This window comes from Oncorhynchus mykiss, chromosome 4, assembly GCF_057628025.1.
Source record: "Oncorhynchus mykiss isolate SJ-2025 chromosome 4, ASM5762802v1, whole genome shotgun sequence".
Lineage (NCBI taxonomy): Eukaryota > Metazoa > Chordata > Actinopteri > Salmoniformes > Salmonidae > Oncorhynchus > Oncorhynchus mykiss.
The window spans coordinates 11,682,510-11,705,253 of NC_143025.1; the positions used below are offsets into that span (position 1 = coordinate 11,682,510).

The following is a 22,744-nucleotide window of genomic DNA, read 5'->3' on the forward strand; positions in this document are numbered from 1 at the left end:
CCTAACCCAACAACATCACATGACCCAACAATATTACCATCACTTAACCCAACAACATCACCATCACCTAACCCAACAACATCACCATCACCTAACCCAACAACATCACATGACCCAACAACATCACCATCACCTAAACCAACATCACATGACCCAACAATATTACCATCACCTAACCCAACAACATCACCATACCTAACCCAACAACATCACCTAACCTAACGTCACATGACCCAACAGCCTCACCATCACCTAACCCAACAACATCACCATCACCCAACAACATCACCTGACCCAACAACATCACCTGACCCAACAACATCACCTGACCCAACAACATCACCTAACCTAACAACGTCACATGACCCAACAGCCTCACCATCACCTAACCCAACAACATCACCATCACCCAACAACATCACCTGACCCAACAACATCACCTGACCCAACAACATCACCTGACCCAACAACATCACCTAACCTAACAACGTCACATGACCCAACAGCCTCACCATCACCTAACCCAACAACATCACCTGACCCAACAACATCACCTGACCCAACAACATCACCTGACCCAACAACATCACCTGACCCAACAACATCACCTGACCCAACAACATCACCTGACCCAAAAACATCACCAGACCCAACAACATCACCAGACCCAACAACATCACCATCACCTAACCCAACAACATCACCTAACCCAACAACATCACCTGACCCAACAACATCACCTGACCCAACAACATCACCTGACCCAACAACATCACCTGACCCAACAACATTTAGACACCAAAAACAACCATGCTTCAGAAAAGAAGCCACCAAAGCACTCCAAGTTGTGAGAGCCGAAATGACACCTAAAGACAACAACTATCCCACTGGGCACAGACGTCAGTTCAACGTCTAGTTTAGAAGTTGTTAAAAGTTGGTTGATAAATAAATAAATCTTCTTAAGTTGTTTCAATGTCATCACATCGATTTTTGGGGAGTTGAAATGACGTGAAAACAAGGCTGATTCAACCTTGTGCCCCAGTGGGATACCAACACAAACATCACAGAGGCACCTTAAGGCCACGACACTCAAGAGAATATGCAGTGTACCATCACTAGATCTGTTATTCAGAATCTCGCTGTCTGCACAACCAGGGGCAATGAGAGAGGGTCACATTACTGTGTTGTACAGTGAAGATGCCCCTACACGCTGATCTTGGATCAGTTTTGGGCCAATTCTCTACACTAATGGTTAAGGTTATGATGAGGGAGAGGGAAAACTGATCCAAGATCTGTAGCTTCACCCCGGAGTGTGCTGCATTTGTCTCCCTTTCTCTGTTCTGATTCTCTTCTTCCAGGAGTGTGCACTGGCATACTCCCCATCATAGATTTGATTCAAGCGTTGGCTGGAGGAAGTTTCCACCATTGATAAATCCATACTTCTCACTTTGGGAGAAGGGTTGAGAATCAGGATACTAACTGGGTTGGCTTCTCTGAAGGGAGCACAATGTCCTACTAGATACTCCATCTATAGCTATATTAAAGGAGTGTTTTATGAAGGCGGGATCAAAGATACTGTAGGCAGTTTAGTGGGGAAAAGTTTGTTTGTGTGTTTGTGTGTGTACAGCATGCATAGAGTAGCCTGTGTGTATAGACTGTGTGTGTACACTGTGTAGTATATACACTGAGTGTATTAGGTACAGTGGGGCAAAAAATATTTAGTCAGCCACCAATTGTGCAAGTTCTCCCACTTAAAAAGATGAGAGAGGCCTGTAATTTTCATCATATGTACACTTCTACTATACCAGACAAAATGAGAAAAAAAACCCCAGAAAATCACATTGTTGGATTTTTTATGAATTTATTTGCAAATTATGGTGGAAAATAAGTATTTGGTCACCTACAAACAAGCAAGATTTCTGGCTCTCACAGACCTGTAACAACTTCTTTAAGAGGCTCCTCTGTCCTCCACTCGTTACCTGTATTAATGGCACCTGTTTGAACTTGTTATCAGTATAAAAGAAACCTGTCCACAACCTCAAACAGTCACACTCCAAACACCACTATGGCCAAGACCAAAGAGCTGTCAAAGGACACCAGAAACAAAATTGTAGACCTGCACCAGGCTGGGAAGACTGAATCTGCAATAGGTAAGCAGCTTGGTTTGAAGAAATCAACTGTGGGAGCAATTATTAGGAAATGGAAGACGTACAAGACCACTGATAATCTCCTTCGATCTGGGGCTCCGCAAGATCTCACCCCATGGGGTCAAAATGATCACAAGAACGGTGAGCAAAAATCCCAGAACCACACGGGGGGACCTAGTGAATGACCTGCAGAGAGCTGGGACCAAAGTAACAAAGCCTACCATCAGTAACACACTACTCCGCCAGGGACTCAAATCCTGCAGTGCCAGACGTGTCCCCCTGCTTAAGCCAGTACATGTCCAGGCCCGTCTGAAGTTTGCTAGAGAGCATTTGGATGATCCAGAAGAAGATTGGGAGAATGTCATATGGTCTTTTTGGTAAAAACTCAACTCGTTGTGTTTGGAGGACAAAGAATGCTGAGTTGCATCCAAAGAACACCATACCTACTGTGAAGCATGGGGATGGAAACATCATGATTTGGGGCTGTTTTTCTGCAAACGGACCAGGACGACTGATCCATGTAAAGGAAAGAATGAATGGGGCCATGTATCGTGAGATTTTGAGTGAAAACCTCCTTCCATCAGCAAGAGCATTGAAGATGAAACGTGGCTGGGTCTTTCAGCATGACAATGATACCAAACACACCGCCCGGGCAACGAAGGAGTGGCTTCATAAGAAGCATATCAAGGTCCTGGAGTGTCCTAGCCAGTCTCCAGATCTTAACCCCATAGAAAATCTTTGGAGGGAGTTGAAAGTCCGTGTTGCCCAGCAACAGCCCCAAAGCATCACTGCTCTAGAGGAGATCTGCATGGAGGAATGGGCCAACATACTTGCAACAGTGTGTGAAAACCTTGTGAAGACTTACAGAAAACGTTTGACCTCTGTCATTGCCAACAAAGGGTATATAACAAAGTATTGAGAAACTTTTGTTATTGACCAAATACTTATTTTCCACCATCATTTGCAAATAAATTCATAAAAAATCCTACAATGTGATTTTCTGGATTTTTTTCTCATTTTGTCTGTCATAGTTGAAGTGTACCTATGATGAAAATTACAGACCTCTCTCATCTTTTTAAGTGGGAGAACCTGCACAATTGGTGGCTGACTAAATACTTTTTGCCCCACTGTACACCCAACTAGTACTGGGTCGGACAACCCTTTGCCTCTAGAGTATGTAAACGTTGCTCAATTGGTATCAAGGGACCTAACGTGTGCCAGGAAATCATTCCCCACACCATTACACCACTGCCACCAGCCTGTACAGTTGACACCAGGCAGGATGGGGCCATGGACTCATGCTGCTTATGCCAAATCCTGACTCTGCCATCAGCATGATGCAACAGAAACCGGGATTTGTCGGACCATGCAATGTTTTACCACTCCTCATTTGTCCAGTGTTGGTGATGGCGCGCCCACTAGAGCCGTTTCTGCTTGCTTTTAGCTGAAAGCAGTGGAACCCGGCCGGTATGGTCGCCTGCTGCAATAGCCCATCCGTGACAAGGATCGATGAGTTGTGCGTTCCAAGATGCCATTCTGCACACCAATGTTGTACTGTGACGTTATTTGCCTCAAAAGTCGCTTAGGTCACTCGTTTTGCCCATTCTAACGTTCCATCGAACAGTAACTGAATGCCTTGATGCCTGTCTGCCTGGCCACTGAGTGTATATGTAGTGTGTATGTGTTTTTACACGTGTCCATGTGTGTGTGTATGAGCTGACCTGTGAACTGCTTGCTCTTGATGGAGGCTTCAGAGGCCAAGGCGTGAGACACATTCATAATCCTCTTCTGCTGCTGCATGGCTAGGTCCAGATCAGTAAAGTCCAGTGGGACAGCCACACCAGACGACAGATGTGTGTTCTGAACACTGACACACAGGTGGGAAGGGAATACAAACGTGAGGAAAAAGAGGCCGAAACCCAAAGGAAGTACAGTGCTGTGTCCCAAATGGCACCTTTTTCCCTACCAATTCGTCCCTGGTCAAAAGTAATGCACTACGTAGGGAATAGGCTCTGGTCAAAAGTAATGCACTACGTAGGGAATAGGCTCTGGTCAAGAATAGTGCACTATGTAGGGAATAGGCTCTGGTCAAAAGTAGTGCACTATGTAGGGAATAGGCTCTGGTCAAGAATAGTGCACTATGTAGGGAATAGGCTCTGGTCAAGAATAGTGCACTATGTAGGGAATAGGCTCTGGTCAAGAATAGTGCACTATGTAGGGAATAGGCTCTGGTCAAGAATAGTGCACTATGTAGGGAATAGGCTCTGGTCAAAAGTAGTGCACTATGTAGGGAATAGGCTCTGGTCAAGAATAGTGCACTATGTAGGGAATAGGCTCTGGTCAAGAATAGTGCACTATGTAGGGAATAGGCTCTGGTCAAGAATAGTGCACTATGTAGGGAATAGGCTCTGGTCAAAAGTAATGCACTATGTAGGGAATAGGCTCTGGTCAAGAATAGTGCACTATGTAGGGAATAGGCTCTGGTCAAAAGTAGTGCACTATGTAGGGAATAGGGTGCCATTTGGGACGTACAAAATGTTTGCGATCACTTTTTTGTGTTATGATCTAAAGTTTTTGTAGTTAGCTTAAGTTTGAAGTCACAACTGGGATTGAATCAGCCACAACCCAACAGTGGATCCAGTGGACCCAGAGACCCAGGATTAGGGACATTACGATGCTTGTGATATGTTTTCTTCTCCCAATAAGAAGTACCCAGATTTCTCACAAACAACAACTACTATTTCTTATCAAGAATCTGCCAGATCACTCTAAATTTGCCTTAGGTTTTTTTTAAACGACTGAATTTCTTTTTGTAATAAAAAGTTCTAAAATAAATAGATTTTATGAAACTAAGTCAAGAGTACTTGGATTTGGCCAGGATGTTTATGATGCGTTCTGCTCTGCGTTGACGCTCCTCCATCTGCTCCTGGCTCAGAGGCTCCCCGGGGTCTGACTCCACATAGCGCTCTGAGATAGGCACCTTCTGGGGCTTGGACAGCTACACACACCAATCATAGACATCCAGTCAACCAACATATCCATATTAAAGTGCAATTCCAACACTTTTCAAACTCATTTTCATAATCTCCAGCACAATACCAGTGTCTACATATGTGAAAACGGCGCAATTCTACGTTTTTAGAAGAAAACATTTGAGTAAAAGAATTCTACCCGATGACATCATCAAAAGTTTCAACATTTTAAGAAACGTGATTTTCAAAAACACAGATTCGTGGTGAAGTGGGGAGCAAGATAATACCCTGCCCTGTGATGTCACAGAGAAACATTTTTTAGGGTTTTTCTTCTTCTCTTTTTAACCTCAGATCATAGAAACGTACTTCTTTCAGTTAAGTAGACACTGGTTTGGTGCTGTAGATAATGAACATGAGGTTGAAAAGTGGCGGAATTGCAATTTAAGGCTTAGAACAATATTCAGAAATCATCTGTTTACAGTGCCTTCAGAAAGTATTCATACCCCTTGACCTATTCCACATTTTGTTATTACACCCTGAATTCAAAATGGATTACATGTACTTTTCCCTCACCCATGTACACATAATACCCCATAATGACAAAGTGAAAACATATTTTTTTAAATGCTGGCAAATGGAAAGAAAATTAAATACAGAAATATCTCATTTACATAAGTATTCACACCCATGAGTCAATATATGTTAGAATCACCTTTGGCTGCGATTACAGCTGTGAGTCTTTCTGGGTAAGTCTCTCTGTACCTGTTGGAAAGCAGACTGAACCAGGATTTCCTTTAGGATATTGCCTGTGCTTAGCCCTATTCCATTTAATTTTATCCTAAAAAAACTCCTTAGTCCTTGCCGATGACAAGCATACCCATAATATGATGCAGCCACCATCATGCTTGGAAATATGAAGAGTGGTACACAGTGATGTGTTGTATTGTATTTGCCTCAAACATAATGCTTTGTATTCAGGACATAAAGCTCATTTCTTTGTCACATATTTCTTCCTTATTTTCACTCTGTCAGTTAGGTTAGTTTTGTGGAGTAACTACAATGTTATTGATCCATCCTCAACTCTCTCCTACAACAGCCATTAAACTATGTAACTGTTTTAAAGTCACCATTGGCCTCATGGTGAAATCCCTGAGCAGTTTCCTTCCTCTCCAGCAACTGAGTTAGGAAGGACGCCTTTATCTTTGCAGTGACTGGGTGTATTGACACACCATCCAAAGTGTAATTAATAACTTCACCGTGCTCAAAGGGATATTCAATGTCTGTTTTTTTCTTCTTCTACCAATAGGTGCCCTTCTTTGTGAGGCATTGGAAAACCTCCCTGGTCTTTGTGGTTGAATCTGTGTTTGAAAATCATTGCTCGACTGAGGGACCTTACATATGTGTGAGTTAGTCATTCAACAATCATGTTAAAGACTATTATTGCACACAGAGTGAGTCCATGCAACTTATTAACTCAAGACATTTCAGCTTTTCATTTTTAAATCAATTTGTAAAGATTTCCACTTTTTCCACATAATTCCACTTTGACATTATGGGGTATTGAATGTAGGCCAGTGACAACATCTACATTTGATCATTTTTTAAATTCAGACTGTAACACAACAAAATGTGGAAAAAGTCAAGGGGTGTGAATACTTTCAGTAGGCACTGTAAATGGTCATACTGTTGGGGTCAGATAAATTCAAACTTTGCGGTTCAGCATAGCGATAAGGTTCTACAAAAACAAGGTTATGTGATCGTAGTTGAAAGCATTAGTTCACTTTGCATTTTGTATCTTAATTGTGTATGTGGTGAATGGTAAGTAGTATGAGCTACAGGCTAGCCTCTAAATCAAAACCATCCACAACAGCATAGTCGTAAAGGGGATGTTCAGTATTATACAGTTTGTAGTGGCTGTTTAAAGAAGGATGGATTACAGTTTCTCCAGGCCCATAGACTACTTTTAAGGTGAGGTAAAATACTGAACTTCCCCTTTTTAACCACTTATGTGTACAGGCATAATGTTCATCAATAAGAGTGTTGATAGGAGAAAACTGATTAGCCATTCATGAACGTACCTCACGACTGAGGTTCAGGTCGTAGTCGAGGGGCTCCATGTCAGTCCCCCTCATGGGCGTGGCCATCACCGTGAGCCACTCATCTGATTGGATCCTCTCCCTTTCCCTCAGCTCTCTATGCCCCTCGTCGCTCTGGCCCTCGGCACCCAGTCGCTCCACCACCTGAGCTTTCTGCTCCTGCTGCAAATCAAAGTCCTGCTGCTCTCGCCTCCACTAGGGGGGGACAAACAACAGTTACTTTATCTGACCACTAGAGGGGGGGGGGGGGAGTTCTGAAACGGTTTGGGCCCTGGGACCCCTTTTGTGATAGCAAATTCATCAGGGACCCCCTGCATAACACACAACTCGAGTGAGATAAAATGAAAAATAAAAAACATACAAGGAGTTTTACTATGACTTCCGCAGTGCATGGCCAGAAAAATTACGTTTCGGGGCCCTAGGAAGGAACATTTTAAAGGCCCATTGTATCTGACCACTAAACCAGGGCAAAAAAATACCATGAATAACATTATTTAAATAATTTTCACAAACTTTAATCCTTAGAATGGTCCTTTGGAGGAAGGACTGTTGACATATATACTACCTTTCAAAAGTTTGGGGTCACTTAGAAATGTCCTTGTTTTTGAAAAAAAAAGCAATTTTTTTGTCCATTTAAAATGACATCAAATTGATCAGAAATACTGAGTAGACATTGTTAATGTTGTAAACGACTATTGTAGATGGAAAAAGCTGATCTTTAATGGAATATCTACATAGGCGTACAGAGGCCCATTATCAGCAACCATCACTCCTGTGTTCCAATGGCACGTTGTGTTAGCTAATCCAAGTTTAGCATTTTAAAAGGCTAACTGATCATTAGAAAACCCTTTTGCAATTATGTTAGCACAGCTGAAAAACAGTTGTGCTGATTAAAGAAGCAATAAAACTGATCTTATTTGGACTTGTTGAGTATCTGGAGCATCAGCATTTGTGGGTTCGATTACAGGCTCAAAATGGCCAGAAACAAAGACCTTCTTCTTTTGAACGGTAGTGTATATCCAAAAGAAAAAATGGCTTTCCTGAAAATAAAAACTATCATTGTATTCTTTTGTTTTCCTGGTTTCATGAGGAAATTAGATGAATTACATCATCATCAGAAACAACCACCAAACGATATTGATTAACCTGTGACCACAAACCGACACACTCTCCTTTGCTTTTCCAAACCCATAAACACATTTGTGTTTTGAGTAAATAACTGTTTGTATGACAGTGTGTGTACTGTATGAGTGTATTTGTTTGTGCCCAAGCTCTTTAAACCCACGCATGCATAATTCCCACTGCAGTGTGTGTAGGCCTCATCAGCATGTATTCCCATGCTGTGAGGAGAAAGTGCATCACATGCGTCCTTGTGCTCGGTGGACGGAGGAAAATCACATCACAGGGAAAATGCATGCATATACATCCTCATCAAACCCCCGCCAAATGGAAAAACACAGCCAGAAGAGATTTTTCAGAAGCAACATTACTTTATTCTTGAGTGCAGATCTCTACATTAGAATATAACAGGAGTGAAGGAGTTGGGATTTTTCGTTTTACAGATTCACTTAACATGAGCTGTCCATTATTTCCCTTCCTTTGTGCTATTTTCACATCCTTGCTGATTTAAAACACATTGGGATGGGTGAAAGAAATATGGTGGAATTTACACCTGCCTTGATGGTAGGCTTTCGGCAGCCATTTTTCTTATCCCTTCCCTGTCCTTTCATCTGCAGTGAATAAGATAAAACAGGCCAATTAAAGGTACTCAGACTGGAGTACTCACTCACTATGACCTTGACCGTGGAAGTGGACCGTTGTAGCAGTCAACCACAGCCAAGTAGAAACGTCTTTGTTGTGGTCTTAAAAGGGCTGTGCTAATGTTGATGTAGCACCAACTAAATGGTGTGAATAAGCGACTGTTTAATGTGGCATGGTGTGGTATAAGATGAGCAGATTCAAATGACCTAAAAGAGAGTCTAAAATGAGAAGTAGTGTAAACTCTGGCTATTATGGTGAAGAACTACAAAATAAAACTCCGTAACCAGCAAAAGCTGATGAAGTAAGTGTTACCAACTGTAAGTAGGAGCTGGGAACACAAAGGCTGATCAGTAATGCAGTTAGGAGTTTGAAGCTATTATTGATGAGCTCACAGCAATCTGGTTAAGATTGTGTGTTAGATAATATATTAGACTTTGTAATGTGATGTCCCTCGTCTTTTGACGATCATAGGCTCAATTAATCTGATTCTGTGGTAGCCATAGCACACCATAAGACAACCAGGGTGGAAAAAGTGAGGTTGATGGGCAATTTTGTGAGAAGAAAATGATTCATCAGCAAAAAAAGGCACTTTCATTAGATTAATTTGTGTAATGCTAAAGATTGAGGGAGCAGGTATGTTTGGTAATGATTGAGGGAGCAGGTATGTTTGGTAATGATTGAGGGAGCAGGTATGTTTGGTAATGATTGAGGGAGCAGGTATGTTTGGTAATGATTGAGGGAGCAGGTATGTTTGGTAATGATTGAGGGAGCAGGTATGTTTGGTAATGATTGAGCGAGCAGGTATGTTTGGTAATGATTGAGCGAGCAGGTATGTTTGGTAATGATTGAGGGAGCAGGGACGTTTGGTAATGATTTGTACCACTTCCTCATTGATTTGTTCAAACATGGTACACATTTCCCCATCCCCATTTCATCAAATCTCTATAAAATATAACTTTACAAATGTATAGGCTACTGAAAATATCCTTCAGTAAATTAATAAAAATGTATATGTACAGAAATGTAAATGTACATAGAATGGCCTTTTCTTCTCTTGTGACAGAGAGGTAGGGAAGGCAGAGATGCCCACCTCTTCTCCTTGATATACATTCAGTGTGTCAGTGAGGTAACACACAGGGGCACAAGTGATGGGGTAAACTCAACCCCTACACCTTAATATGGGGAACAGCGCTGTCTTACAGTCCATCTCTGATATCCCCTCCCCTACTCCCCAAAGCAGCCTCCACCACGCACAGTCTGACTGCTCTGCAGCCCAGCCTAGCTGGCCCCGGCTTAGCACCAGCCCCACCGACCCTTAGCATGATGCTAACTTTACTAATTTTACTGCCATTGGTTACACATGGGGGAGAGCGTGGGATAATGGTGTCAGCATAAGCCGTTTAGCATGTTAGTGCTTGTGGCGGTGGCTCCTATGTGAGGGGTTCGGCAGGGGCGTGACAGTGGCAGTGGTCCCTGCTTCTGCTGCAGGGTTGGGGAGGGGGGGAACGTACTGAGCCCAGGTCAGTGGAGGAGAGAGGCCTGTTAGTGGATGAGGAACGATGGGTGGTGGAGTGACGTTCTCCCTGGCTGAGGTTCCTCTTGCGCTCGCGGACCAGGGCCCTCTGGTGTCTCTTCATACGCTCCAGCTGCTCCTCAGCACTCATGCGGCTCCGGGGGGCCTGGGCCAGAGACTGGGGCTGCTGGTCGGAAGAGTACAGCTGCTCCAAGGCACTCTTAGGTCTCTCCTGGGACAGATCGTGAGAGAGGGAGATAGTGAGATGGTGAGTGAGAGAGAGAAACATAGTGAAAGAGATATGAGATGGGTAGTGCCATAGACATGTGATATGAAGAAGGAGAAAGGAAAGGAGAGGAGGAAGACCGGTGAGGAGGAATACAGGAAAAACAAAGGAAAAAACGGACGCATCTTCAACACAAATTCAGTATTTAGTCTTAGGACAAGATAGCAGAGTTTCTCAACTCCACAATGTACAAGTACAATGAAGTTGACTGGCGACGAGTGTGTGCGGACTGCACCTTTAACTATATTGAGTCGCTGTCAATCGATACTTGTAAAAATGTCCTTGTACTTACACTAAATATAGAAAAGTCTGGACACCACTTCAAATTAGAGGATTCTGCTATTTTTGCCACGCCCGTTGCTGACAGGTGTATAAAGTCGAGCACACAGCCATGCAATCTCCATAGACAAACATTGCCAGTAGAATGGCCTTACAGAAGAGCTCAGTGACTTTCAACGTGGCACCGTCACAGGATGGCACCTTTCCAACAAGTCAGTTCATCAAATTTCTGCCCTGCCAGAGCTGCCCCTGTCCAACTGTAAGTGCTATTATTGTGAAGTGGGAACGTCTATGAGCAACAACGGCTCAGTTGCAAAGTGGTGGGACCGCCGAGTGCTGAAGCATGTAGAAATTGTCTGTCCTCGGATGCAACACTCACTCCCGAGTTCCAATTATTTTAATGATTACTTCATTGGCAAAGTAGACAAACTTAAGCAGGAAATGCCAACAACGAACAGTGAGCAATCTTATTCATGCATAAAAATAATTTTGTAAAGTTAGTGTGGGAGAGGTGGAAAAATTATTATTATCAATCAATAATGACAAGCCTCCTGGCATTGACAACTTAGATAGAAAGCTACTGAGGATGGTAGCTGACTCTATAGCCACTCCTATCTGTCATATCTTTAATTTGAGCCTAGAGGAAAGTTTGCAACAGCTAATGGAGATCCTAATAAAATACCAAAAACCAAACTGCCTCTGGAAGCAACGTCAGCATAAGAACGGTTCGTCGGGAGCTTCATCAAATGGGTTTCCATGGCCGAGCAGTCCACGTGCACAAAGCGAGGTCAATACATAAATGGTTTGTCGAGATCAGTGTGGAAGAAATTGACTGGCCTGCACAGAGCCCTGACCTCAACCCCATCAGACACCTTCTACATCGGCATTGCTTTCTGTTTGGGGATTTGGGCTGGGTTTCTGTATAGCACTTTGTGACATCAGCTGATGTAAAAAGGCCTAGTGGAAAGCCTCCCAGAAGAGTGGAGGCTGTTATAGCAGCAAAGGGGGGACCAACTCCATATTAATGCCCATGATTTTTGAATGAGATGTTCGACGAACAGGTGTCCACATACCTTTGGTCATGTAGTGTATGTTTGTCCTGTGTAAATGTGAGCTTTTTTTTGGTGCTGAAATCTGTAGTTTTTGATAAAATAAGAATTTAACGTGACGTCTGTCTAACTGTGCCCTGTAATCCACTGTTTTCCAACGGAGTAGGAAGTTACGACTTCTAGCGTGCAATACCACTCACTACTTTTATAAATATCCATTCTTAAATGCTTACTGTGTACTTGGGCTTGTCCTGATTGTTAGAGATGTCAGTTGGATTTGGAATACATAGCCGTGCAATAACGGGCTCCTCCTTCCACATTAATAAACATTTATCAAAAACTACAGATTTCAGCACCAAAAGAAAAGCTTGTATTTACACAGTAAAAATATGGTTACAAGGAAACATTAAAGCAGGGGTGTCAAACTCATTCATTTTTTTCCTTTCAATTAAGACCTAGAGAACCAGGTGAGGTTAGTTCCTTACTAATTAGCGACCTTAATTCATCAATCAAGTACAAGGGTGGAGTGAAAAACTGCTGACACTCGGCCCTCTGTGGAATGAGTTTGAAACATGCATTAAAGAATGGACATTTGGACCACAGAGAGTTGTGTCAACAGTTGTGCACTATATATATATATATTTAAACCTTTATTTAACTAATTCAGTTAAGAACAAAGCCTAGAAACAGTGGGTTAACTGCCTAGGAACAGTGGGTTAACTGGTCTAGGAACAGTGGGTTAACTGGTCTAGGAACAGTGGGTTAACTGCCTAGAAACAGTGGGTTAACTGGTCTAGGAACAGTGGGTTAACTGCCTAGAAACAGTGGGTTAACTGGTCTAGGAACAGTGGGTTAACTGGTCTAGGAACAGTGGGTTAACTGCCTAGAAACAGTGGGTTAACTGCCTAGGAACAGTGGGTTAACTGGTCTAGGAACAGTGGGTTAACTGGTCTAGGAACAGTGGGTTAACTGCCTAGAAACAGTGGGTTAACTGCCTAGGAACAGTGGGTTAACTGCCTAGGAACAGTGGGTTAACTGCCTAGGAACAGTGGGTTAACTGCCTAGGAACAGTGGGTTAACTGCCTAGGAACAGTGGGTTAACTGCCTAGGAACAGTGGGTTAACTGCCTAGGAACAGTGGGTTAACGGCCTAGGAACAGTGGGTTAACTGCCTGTTCAGGGACAGAACGACAGATTTGTACCTTGTCAGCTCGGGGATTTGAACTTGCAACCTTCCGGTTACTAGTCCAATATAGAGAATATGTTGCCATTTGGGATGTAACTCATATCTCGTTCCATCCCCTGTGTGGTGCACTACTTTTGACCAGAGCCTATTCCCTACATAGTGCACTACTTTTGACCAGAGCCTATTCCCTACATAGTGCACTACTTTTGACCAGAGCCTATTCCCTACATAGTGCACTACTTTTGACCAGAGCCTATTCCCTACATAGTGCACTACTTTTGACCAGAGCCTATTCCCTAAATAGTGCACTACTTTTAGAACGCAGCCTTTGTGTGGTGACTCACCCTCCCTGCTGAGCCAGCCACTCCTCTCCTTAGGGTCACGTAGGAGGAGATTTTACTGGATTGGTTCAGCTGCGACGATGAGCCTGACAGACCTGGGACGGACAGGAAACAGGAAACACTGTCACAGTATGCTTGGGAGGAAACCCACCCTGACACAGCACCGCTGCCCTGAAAATACACAAAGTGGCAAGGAGTGGAATGCAAGCCTCAACCAGGTCTGGATTCCAGGCTAGCTGATGATACCTTTGTTTGGGAGGGTCTGGTAGCCCCCCTCAGACCCTATGCTGCTCCGGCCCATCCCCGGCAGCTCTGGTTCACTGAGGTACGACCGCAGCTCCACCTGAAACGACCGCAACAGAGGTTAACGCAACAATCACACTGCAGACGTCACACTAGATCAGTGAGGTTTGAGTCAACTTAAAATGCCAGGTAGGCTCCACTGGTTGTAAAGCGGATTAATGTGCTTACTGTTAAGAATAAATATAGCAGCATGAGAAAGCTGGGATCCTCTTTTAAATTGTGGCCAGTCAAAACTCTGTTTTCACAGGCGATTGAGCAATGACAGGGTTTATAAGAACATATGTTTCACTAGGTTCTATAGGCTATGGGCTCTCCTACCCTGTTCCAGGGGTCTTGTTTCACTAGGCTCTATAGGCTATGGGCTCTCCTACCCTGTTCCAGGGGTCTTGTTACACTAGGCTATGGGCTCTCCTACCCTGTTCCAGGGATCTTGTTACACTAGGCTCAGAGCTCTCCAACCCTGTTCCAGGGGTCTTGTTATACTAGGCTCTGTAGGCTGTGGGCTCTCCTACCCTGTTCCAGGGGTCTTGTTTCACTAGGCTCTGTAAGATATGGGCTCTCCAACCCTGTTCCATGGGTCTTGTTACACTAGGCTCTGTAGGCTATGGGTTCTCCTACCCTGTTCCCCAGGGGTCTTGTTACACTAGGCTCTGTAGGCTATGGGCTCTCCAACCCTGTTCCAGGGGTCTTGTTACACTAGGCTCTGAAGGCTATGGGCTCTCCTACCCTGTTCCAGGGGTCTTGTTTCACTAGGCTCTGTAAGCTATGGGCTCTCCAACCCTGTTCCAGGGGTCTTGTTACACTAGGCTCAGAGCTCTCCAACCCTGTTCCAGGGGTCTTGTTTCACTAGGCTCTGTAGGCTATGGGCCCTCCTACCCTGTTCCAGGGGTCTTGTTTCACTAGGCTCAGAGCTCTCCAACCCTGTTCCAGGGGTCTTGTTTCACTAGGCTCTGTAAGCTATGGGCTCTCCAACCCTGTTCCAGGGTTCTTGTTTCACTAGGCTCTGTAAGCTATGGGCTCTCCAACCCTGTTCCAGGGTTCTTGTTTCACTAGGCTCTGTAAGCTATGGGCTCTCCTACCCTGTTCCAGGGGTCTTGTTTCACTAGGCTCTGTAAGCTATGGGCTCTCCAACTCTGTTCCAGGGGTCTTGGGCCTATAGAGTAGGCTTAGAGTTATTTGGCCACTTTAGTTGTGATACAAACCTTATCAAAACATATAGGCCCATGGGGTAGGCTTCATGATGCTGGCGATTATGATATGAAAAAGTCACAAAAATGCATGCACTGTATCTTGCCTTACGCCTTGATCACACAGATAGTGTGTTGTGCAAAAGTAGTACGCATTATCATTTGGATGTGTGCAACAAAAGTTCAACATTCACCTTCTGCTACCGTTTCTGTCTAGCCGTCTACACATACAGTTTGATGCATACGTTCGATAATTCCAACATATACACCACACAGAACGCTCTGCAACGCAATGCTGCAAGGCAAACGCAGCGTTCCATTGGAAACTAATGTACTTCTGGTGTACCACAACGCAATGACACCATTGGTGTGATCAAGGAATTAGACTGCACACGCTGGCATCATTCACAAGTCATAATATTCTCACTCATCAGACTATTATCAATTTAATGTTGTCTTTACATATACTAAATAATATATGTGTGACATTAGTTTCGATTTAGAATGGGACATCATGCAGCTGTTGGAACAGGGGCAGGGAAAAAGACGGCATCCATATGCACTTGCATAGCGACTGGAGGACGTTTTTCCTGCGGTTCATTTTCATGCCAGCCAGGTAGGCTACTCCGGTTGCGAAGCAATGTGCTTAATATTAGGAAAGTTGAGAAATAATTATAGTAGGCCCAGCCTATAGAAAGCTAATGGGATCCTCCTCTTTTTAATAGAGGCCATCAAAACTCTGTTTTCGCACACAATTGCATAGCATATAGAAATGTTGTGCATAATGGGCATATAAGAACACTTATTTCATTACATGCATCAACCAGCTACGAGGAGCTGGCTCTCGGTTGGCAACAGGTCAACCGCTCAAACTTCCGCTCAAACTCAATGCCAGGGCTCTCATGAAGTGTTTGATTTGATTTTTCAAATGCATTTTTTGGAGAAGCCTAGTTACCATGACTCAACGTTCACGTGGTTTTTAACTGTGGTCATGACTTGTGACTGCTGGTGTAGCAGTATTATGGTCACCATAACAGACATACTCTCAGTTTTACATTTTAGTCATTTAGCAGATGCTCTTATCCGGAGTGACATCCAGGAGCAATTGTGATTAAGTGCCTTGGTCAAGGGCACATCAACAGATTTTTCACCTAGTCTGCTCAGGGATTTGAACCGGAAAACTTTCTGTTACTGGCCCAACCCTCTTAAATTAACCGCTACCTCACAGTGAGGTAAAGGATGCATTTCATTTCAAAACATTGTCACCTTTTCCTCAACCCTCATTCCCTCTCCTTCAGGAAAGGTGTGTTGGCAACTAATTTCCACCATATTGGCTATTCAGTTCTTTCAGATGCATAGTGATTAGTGCATGATAGAAGAGGAAAGAGGACAGCTGTTTGGAATAGAATGACTGTGTGACAGTATGATAGTCACTTAGCCATGACAATATTATTGTCCTGTGAAACTGGCTTCGATGGTGACAGCTGAAAACAGCGGTGATTTGATACAGTGCCGCAATTGACTGTTCCACTTCAGAAACGGCACCCGCTGAATAACTGTTTTTATCTGCAGCATATACCTTAGAAGTACAAAAAAAGTCTAGTCTTAAAAATGAATGACCTAAAAATAAACGACTTAATTAAATACATTTAAATAATGGCTTGTCCTGACCTTACAGTCTCCGTTGACACACCCTCCGACCTCACGGTCTCTCTTCCGCTCGTCTGACTGGCGTTTGAGCCCTCGAACCGACGTGTGTCTTACGACCGCTGCTGCCTCTTTGGGGAGGGGTGGGATGGTGGGGGGCGGGTCTTCATAGAGGCGGGGCAGGGGTGGCCTGGGAGGAGCCTCATCTTCTGCCTGTACCAGAGCCACACCCATACAGGAAGTCAGTCACAATTAGTACTTAGCAAGAATTTCAATTGCATTTCCTTGATTCCTCGCATCCTTTCTCCTCATCTCCTCAAAACCGTTAGATGAGAGGGGATGAGAGGGGAGGAACCTCTGACTTTCTCATCCAATGGGTTTTGAGGAGAGAGGATGCGAGAAATCAAGGAAATACAATTGAGATTCTACCTTATTGGAAAGTACCACAAAGTTCATTGAAGGTAGAGGCCTGCGGGCAGGAACCTTGGAGCCTCTGCTCCAATGAGCATTGAGAGGGAGGGGAGAAACTGAAGAATCAAGGAAGGGAGGAATCAAAGATTTGTCAGCTAGTAATGCTTTCAGACACCACCACTGATTAGGAGGGAGTCATTCTACTAACTCAGTGCTATCTAGTTTCATAGTGAAATACATGAAACAGTGAATATGAATAACTCAGGTCTATCTAGTTTCATATTCAGATGACTGTTTCATCTACAGTGCCTTCAGAAAGTATTCACACTCCTTGACTTTTTCCACAATTTGTTGTGTTACAGCCTGAATAGAAAATGGGTTAAATTGAGATGTTTTTGTCACTGGCCTACACACAATACCCCATAACGGGGAGCTATGTTTTACAAACTAATACAAAATGAAAAGCTGAAATGTCTTGAGTCAATATCTATTCAACACCTTCGTTATGGCGAGCCTAAATAAGTTCAGGAGTAAACATTTGCTTAACAAGTAATATAATAAGTTGCATGGACTCACTGCGTGCAATAATAGTTTAACATTATTTTTTAATGACTAACTTATCTCTGTACCCCACACATACAATTATCTGTAATGTCCCTCAGTCGAGCTGTGAATTTCAAACACAGATTCAACCAATAAGGCAAGGGAGGTTTTCCAATGCCTTGCAAAGGGCACCTAAAAAAAAACAGACATTGAATATCCCTTTGAGCAGGGTGAAGTTATTAATTACACTTTGGATGGTGTATCAATACACCCAGTCACTACAATGTTACAGGCGTCCATCTTAACTCAGTTGCCGGAGAGCAAAGAAACCCATGGTGACTTTAAAACTACAGAGTTTAATGGCTGTGATAGGAGAAAGCATACCCATAACATGATGCAGCCACCACTATGCTTGAAAATATGGAGTGTGGTACTTAGTAATGTGTTGTATCGGATTTACGCCAAACATAACACTTTAAAGTAACACAAAAAGTGAATTGCTTTGACACATTTTTGCAGTATTACTTTAGTGTCTTGTTGCATGTTTAGGAATAATTTTATTCTTTACAGGCTTCCTTCTTTCTACTCTATTAATGAGGTTAGTATTGTGGAGTAGCTACAATGCTGTTGATCAACAACTCTAACATAATGTACAAGTATACTCCCTGGACAGGACGCTAGTCCGTAGCAGGGTCTTACCCCCAATCTATCTCCTTAATACTGAAGGCCAAGCGGAGACGCATCAGGTCCCATTGTTACAGTCTCGGCCAGGGATTGAACTCAAAACCTTCCAATCTCAGGGCGGACACTCTAAGCACAAGGCCACTGAGTTGGTCATTGTACAGGTTCTAATCCCCCAGTAAACCCAGATTTACAAACTGAACTTCCACTCACCCACTTTGGCACAGGGTTGTGAGGCAGTATGTATGAGCTGAGAGGAGGGGGCCTAACCTCCCCTAGTGGGGGTGTAGGGCACTGGGAAGGCACTGCAGGGTCCAACACTGAAGGCACTAGTTTCCTCTCTGGAAAAAAAAATGCACAAGCAAATGAATAAGAGTGCATCCGTATTCACATTCATATCCACACACAGGCCAAGAATTAACTTATGACTGACCTCTGTGCTTTTCTGTCTGTCATGGTAAGTGTTAGAATATGAAGGTATCACTGTTTTTGTAACAGAAGCACATGGTATATGGAGACTAGATTTGGCTATTTGGTATGGAAAACTACTATGATTGTTTGTCTCCCATATAGTGTATTGTAGTTAGGAATTCCCCCAAGGGGACGAATAAAGTCGTTATATTTGAATTCAATTGAGTAAAACATAGTTGGCAGAAGTCTCTGGGCAGTTGAACATTCTCCCACCTGGGTTCTGCACTGAGTTGATGGTGATCTTGTAGTTGGCTCTGCTGGCGCTCAGCCCTGCCATCACGTCTTCCATTCTCCACAGCTCCCGCTTTATCTCCGATTTCTCCCGCTAGAATTTCAAACACATGCTTTAGCTGGTTGCTACTGTGCTCTAAAACGCAACAGTATTTTCACAGTAGATACAACCATCTACCGAACACTCTTCAAGACAGTGAATAACAACACTGTGTGCGCACTGAGCTGTGAAGTTGAGGTGCAGTACCCATTCTGACCTGAGAGGTGGTGCTGTAGTTCATGGTGGTCTGTAGCGCGGTCCTCAGCTGTTCCACTGAGCTCTCTAGCCTGCTGTACTCCTCCCAGGCCCGGGACATCTCCTACACAAAACACAAGGCAGCGAGGTAAGAGTTTTCATGAACACATAACGCGGAATGTGTCAGTCTGAACGACACAGAAGACCATACACTAGGATCTGCATGTACCTAACACACTCACACACACGAAGATGCCCGATTCACCATGTTGGGCTGATCCGAACCGTACGGTGCTGGCTCAGATAGTTTCTTTTCATATTGTCGTTTCCAGCACGGTGCCAGTAACTATGGTGGATACGTAACCAGGCCAGTACTTATAGTGTGAATCAGGGTACACACCCATGCACACAAGAGGAGGCTGGTGGGAGGAGCTATAGGAGAACGGCTCATTGTAATGGCTGAAAGGGAATATATGGAATAGTATCAAACACATGAAACTCCGTTTGACTCTGTTCTATTAACTCCATTCCAGCCATTACAATGAGCCGCCCTCCTATAGCTCCTCCCACCAGCCTCCTCTGAGTGTCCCACACACACTCACAGGTGTTTGATAATCTTACCGTGGACACTCTGGAGATCTGGGCCCTGATGTGCACCACGTCCTCCTGTAGGAGTCTCTGCTGGTAGGCTATCTTTTCCAGGTGGGCCGGCCGGTCTCTGTACTGCTCCATCTGTTGGCGGGACAGGTCCAGAACCGACTCCAGCTTGTCCTGATGGGTCAGGGGTTAGAGGTCAATATCAGAGACAGCAGGATCGAGGTAAATTCCATTTCAACTCAGTACGGGAAACTCACACAATGCGAGTATTTCTGTCAAAGTGGAAGAAAACCATACAAAAGAATATACTTTAACCTCAAATCCCATCCACGAGGAGATGTTTTAACAACTCATACATTGAATGGACATTGACTTCCTATAATGGCTGATTACAAATGAAAATGGACCCCAACGCTGTGAGACTTACTGTATGAGAGTATAGAGATGAAGTGTCAGTACCTTATTGTTCTTCAGAGAGCTGATCTGGACCTCCAGTTCCTTCAGGTTCTTGTCCTGCTCACATAACCCACTGAGTTTCACCTGTAGGCCAGGGAGAAAGGGTGCGCTACCATAAGGCCATGGTCATAGTAGTGCACTATATAGGGAATAGAGTACCATGTGGGATTCACACTAAGAAACCCAAGCGTCATGACGAAGGTTCAACTCATCTTCCCCTCTCAATGTAGCAAACGACTGTCTCTCATGAGGGCAGTAAGATCAAACACAGCGCTCCGTCTGAACTACTCGTATTCAATCTTATTAAAGTCCTTGCATAAAGATGTAGCATCATAATTATTTGTAGTTTGGAAACGAGAGAAAATTGCTATATTAGGATGCATGGTTTCTGTCGCAGACCCAAACATATGTTATAGTGTTTAATCTCAATTTACTGTCCACAGTGGCTCTCAATCTTTCCCATAACCCCTATCAACATCACCCAGGTGAAGAGTGTGTGTCATTATCCTCTGTGTATTCATCTCACCCCCACTCTCACATTTAACCTGCTTGCACATGAATGTGTGTGTGTGTGTGTGTGTGTGTGTGTGTGCGCGCGCGCGTACGTACGTACGTACATCCTTCTCTCCTGTCTCATTAGCTGATAATTATGCAGAGTGAATCCATTACGTAAATACGCCACATCCCACATGGCCCTTCTGTCAACATTTCCAAGAACCTCTGGGCCCTCTTAATTAATCCCTGATTAAGAGTGTGGCCCCAAATCGCACCCTAATACTTATATAGTGCGCTACCATAAGGCCATGGTCATAGTAGTGCACTATATAGGGAATAGAGTACCATGTGGGATTCACACTAAGAAACCCAAGCGTCATGACGAAGGTTCAACTCATCTTCCCCTCTCAATGTAGCAAACGACTGTCTCTCATGAGGGCAGTAAGATCAAACACAGCGCTCCGTCTGAACTACTCGTATTCAATCTTATTAAAGTCCTTGCATAAAGATGTAGCATCATAATTATTTGTAGTTTGGAAACGAGAGAAAATTGCTATATTAGGATGCATGGTTTCTGTCGCAGACCCAAACATATGTTATAGTGTTTAATCTCAATTTGCAATTCTGTTGAATACATCATTTTTTTGTTTGCAGTAAGATTGCTGTATTGATGCCATGGAATATTCATTGTGGACAGAAGAATAACAGCATCCTTATAAATGGTTAAAGTGCAACCATGACAAGCTACAAAACCACAACTCTAACTCCTTTGGTGGTAGTTACACTCTGATAGGAGAAAAAAATATACATTTAACTCATACATCTTCCTCCTGAAGTTGAGGTAAATATCCCCCCCCCCCAAAAAAGGACACATCATAGTCAACTCTTATTTTCTTATTAGACAGCTCTCTCTCAGGGTCTATGGTAGTCCCTCCTCATCTTATCTAGACTGCTCTCTCTAAGGATCTATGGTAGTCCCTCCTCATCTTATCTAGACTGCTCTCTCTAAGGGTCTTTTGTAGTCCCTCCTCATCTTATCTAGACTGCTCTCTCAGGGTTTATGGTAGTCCCTCCCCATCTCATCTAGACTGCTCTCTCAGGGTTTATGGTAGTCCCTCCTCATCTCATCTAGACTGCTCTCTAAGGGTTTATGGTAGTCCCTCCTCATCTCATCTAGACTGCTCTCTCAGGGTCTATTGGTAGTCCCTCCTCATCTCATTTAGACTGCTCTCTCTCAGGGTCTATGGTAGTTCCTCCTCATCTTATCTAGACTGCTCTCTCTCAGGGTCTATGGTAGTCCCTCATCTTATCTAGACTGCTCTCTCTCTCTAAGGGTCTATTGATAGTCCCTCCTCATCTCATCTAGACTGCTCTCTCAGGGTCTATGGTAGTCCCTCCTCATCTTATCTAGACTGCTCTCTCAGGGTCTATGGTAGTCCCTCCTCATCTTATCTAGACTGCTCTCTCATGGTCTATGGTAGTCCCTCCTCATCTTATCTAGACTGCTCTCTCTCTCTCTCTCAGGGTCTATGGTAGTCCCTCATCTTATCTAGACTGCTCTCTCTCAGGATCTATGGTAGTCAGTGTCTCCTCATCTCAGCTAAAGCAAAAACTCAATGTCCTTAAAGCCAAAACTCAATGTCCTTTTGCAAGAACAGTGGAAAATGTTATTGAGTGTTGCTGGTGGGAGAGAGAGAGAGAGAGTGTGCGAGTGTGTGTGTGTGTGTGTGTGTGTGTGTAATGTGGAAAACTGCTCATACTTACATCAACGTCACTCTCAGCTATTTTGACAGGTTTCGTCTCTTCTTTCAACGACTGACTTCCAACCACCTTGGAACCAGAAAACAAAGACATTTTC

General features: G+C 43.7%; 1 protein-coding gene across 13 annotated transcripts in view; it reads right to left on the reverse strand.

The window, feature by feature from the left end:
* The window catches only part of LOC110521287 (pleckstrin homology domain-containing family A member 7), a 182,240-nt gene that overhangs the window by 957 nt on the left and 158,539 nt on the right, over nt 1-22,744 (reverse strand). For all 13 annotated transcript variants that reach the window (XM_021598747.3, XM_021598745.3, XM_090231111.1 and 10 more), the window contains 13 exons: nt 22,651-22,716; nt 20,395-20,475; nt 19,960-20,109; nt 19,361-19,462; nt 19,086-19,197; nt 18,615-18,742; nt 16,791-16,979; nt 13,876-13,972; nt 13,633-13,724; nt 10,488-10,721; nt 7,198-7,410; nt 5,012-5,145; nt 3,869-4,014 (listed from right to left, as the gene is read on the reverse strand). In XM_021598747.3, coding sequence (XP_021454422.3) covers nt 3,869-4,014; nt 5,012-5,145; nt 7,198-7,410; nt 10,488-10,721; nt 13,633-13,724; nt 13,876-13,972; nt 16,791-16,979; nt 18,615-18,742; nt 19,086-19,197; nt 19,361-19,462; nt 19,960-20,109; nt 20,395-20,475; nt 22,651-22,716 — 1,744 coding nt within the window. The remainder of the gene's footprint in view (nt 1-3,868; nt 4,015-5,011; nt 5,146-7,197; nt 7,411-10,487; nt 10,722-13,632; nt 13,725-13,875; nt 13,973-16,790; nt 16,980-18,614; nt 18,743-19,085; nt 19,198-19,360; nt 19,463-19,959; nt 20,110-20,394; nt 20,476-22,650; nt 22,717-22,744) is intronic.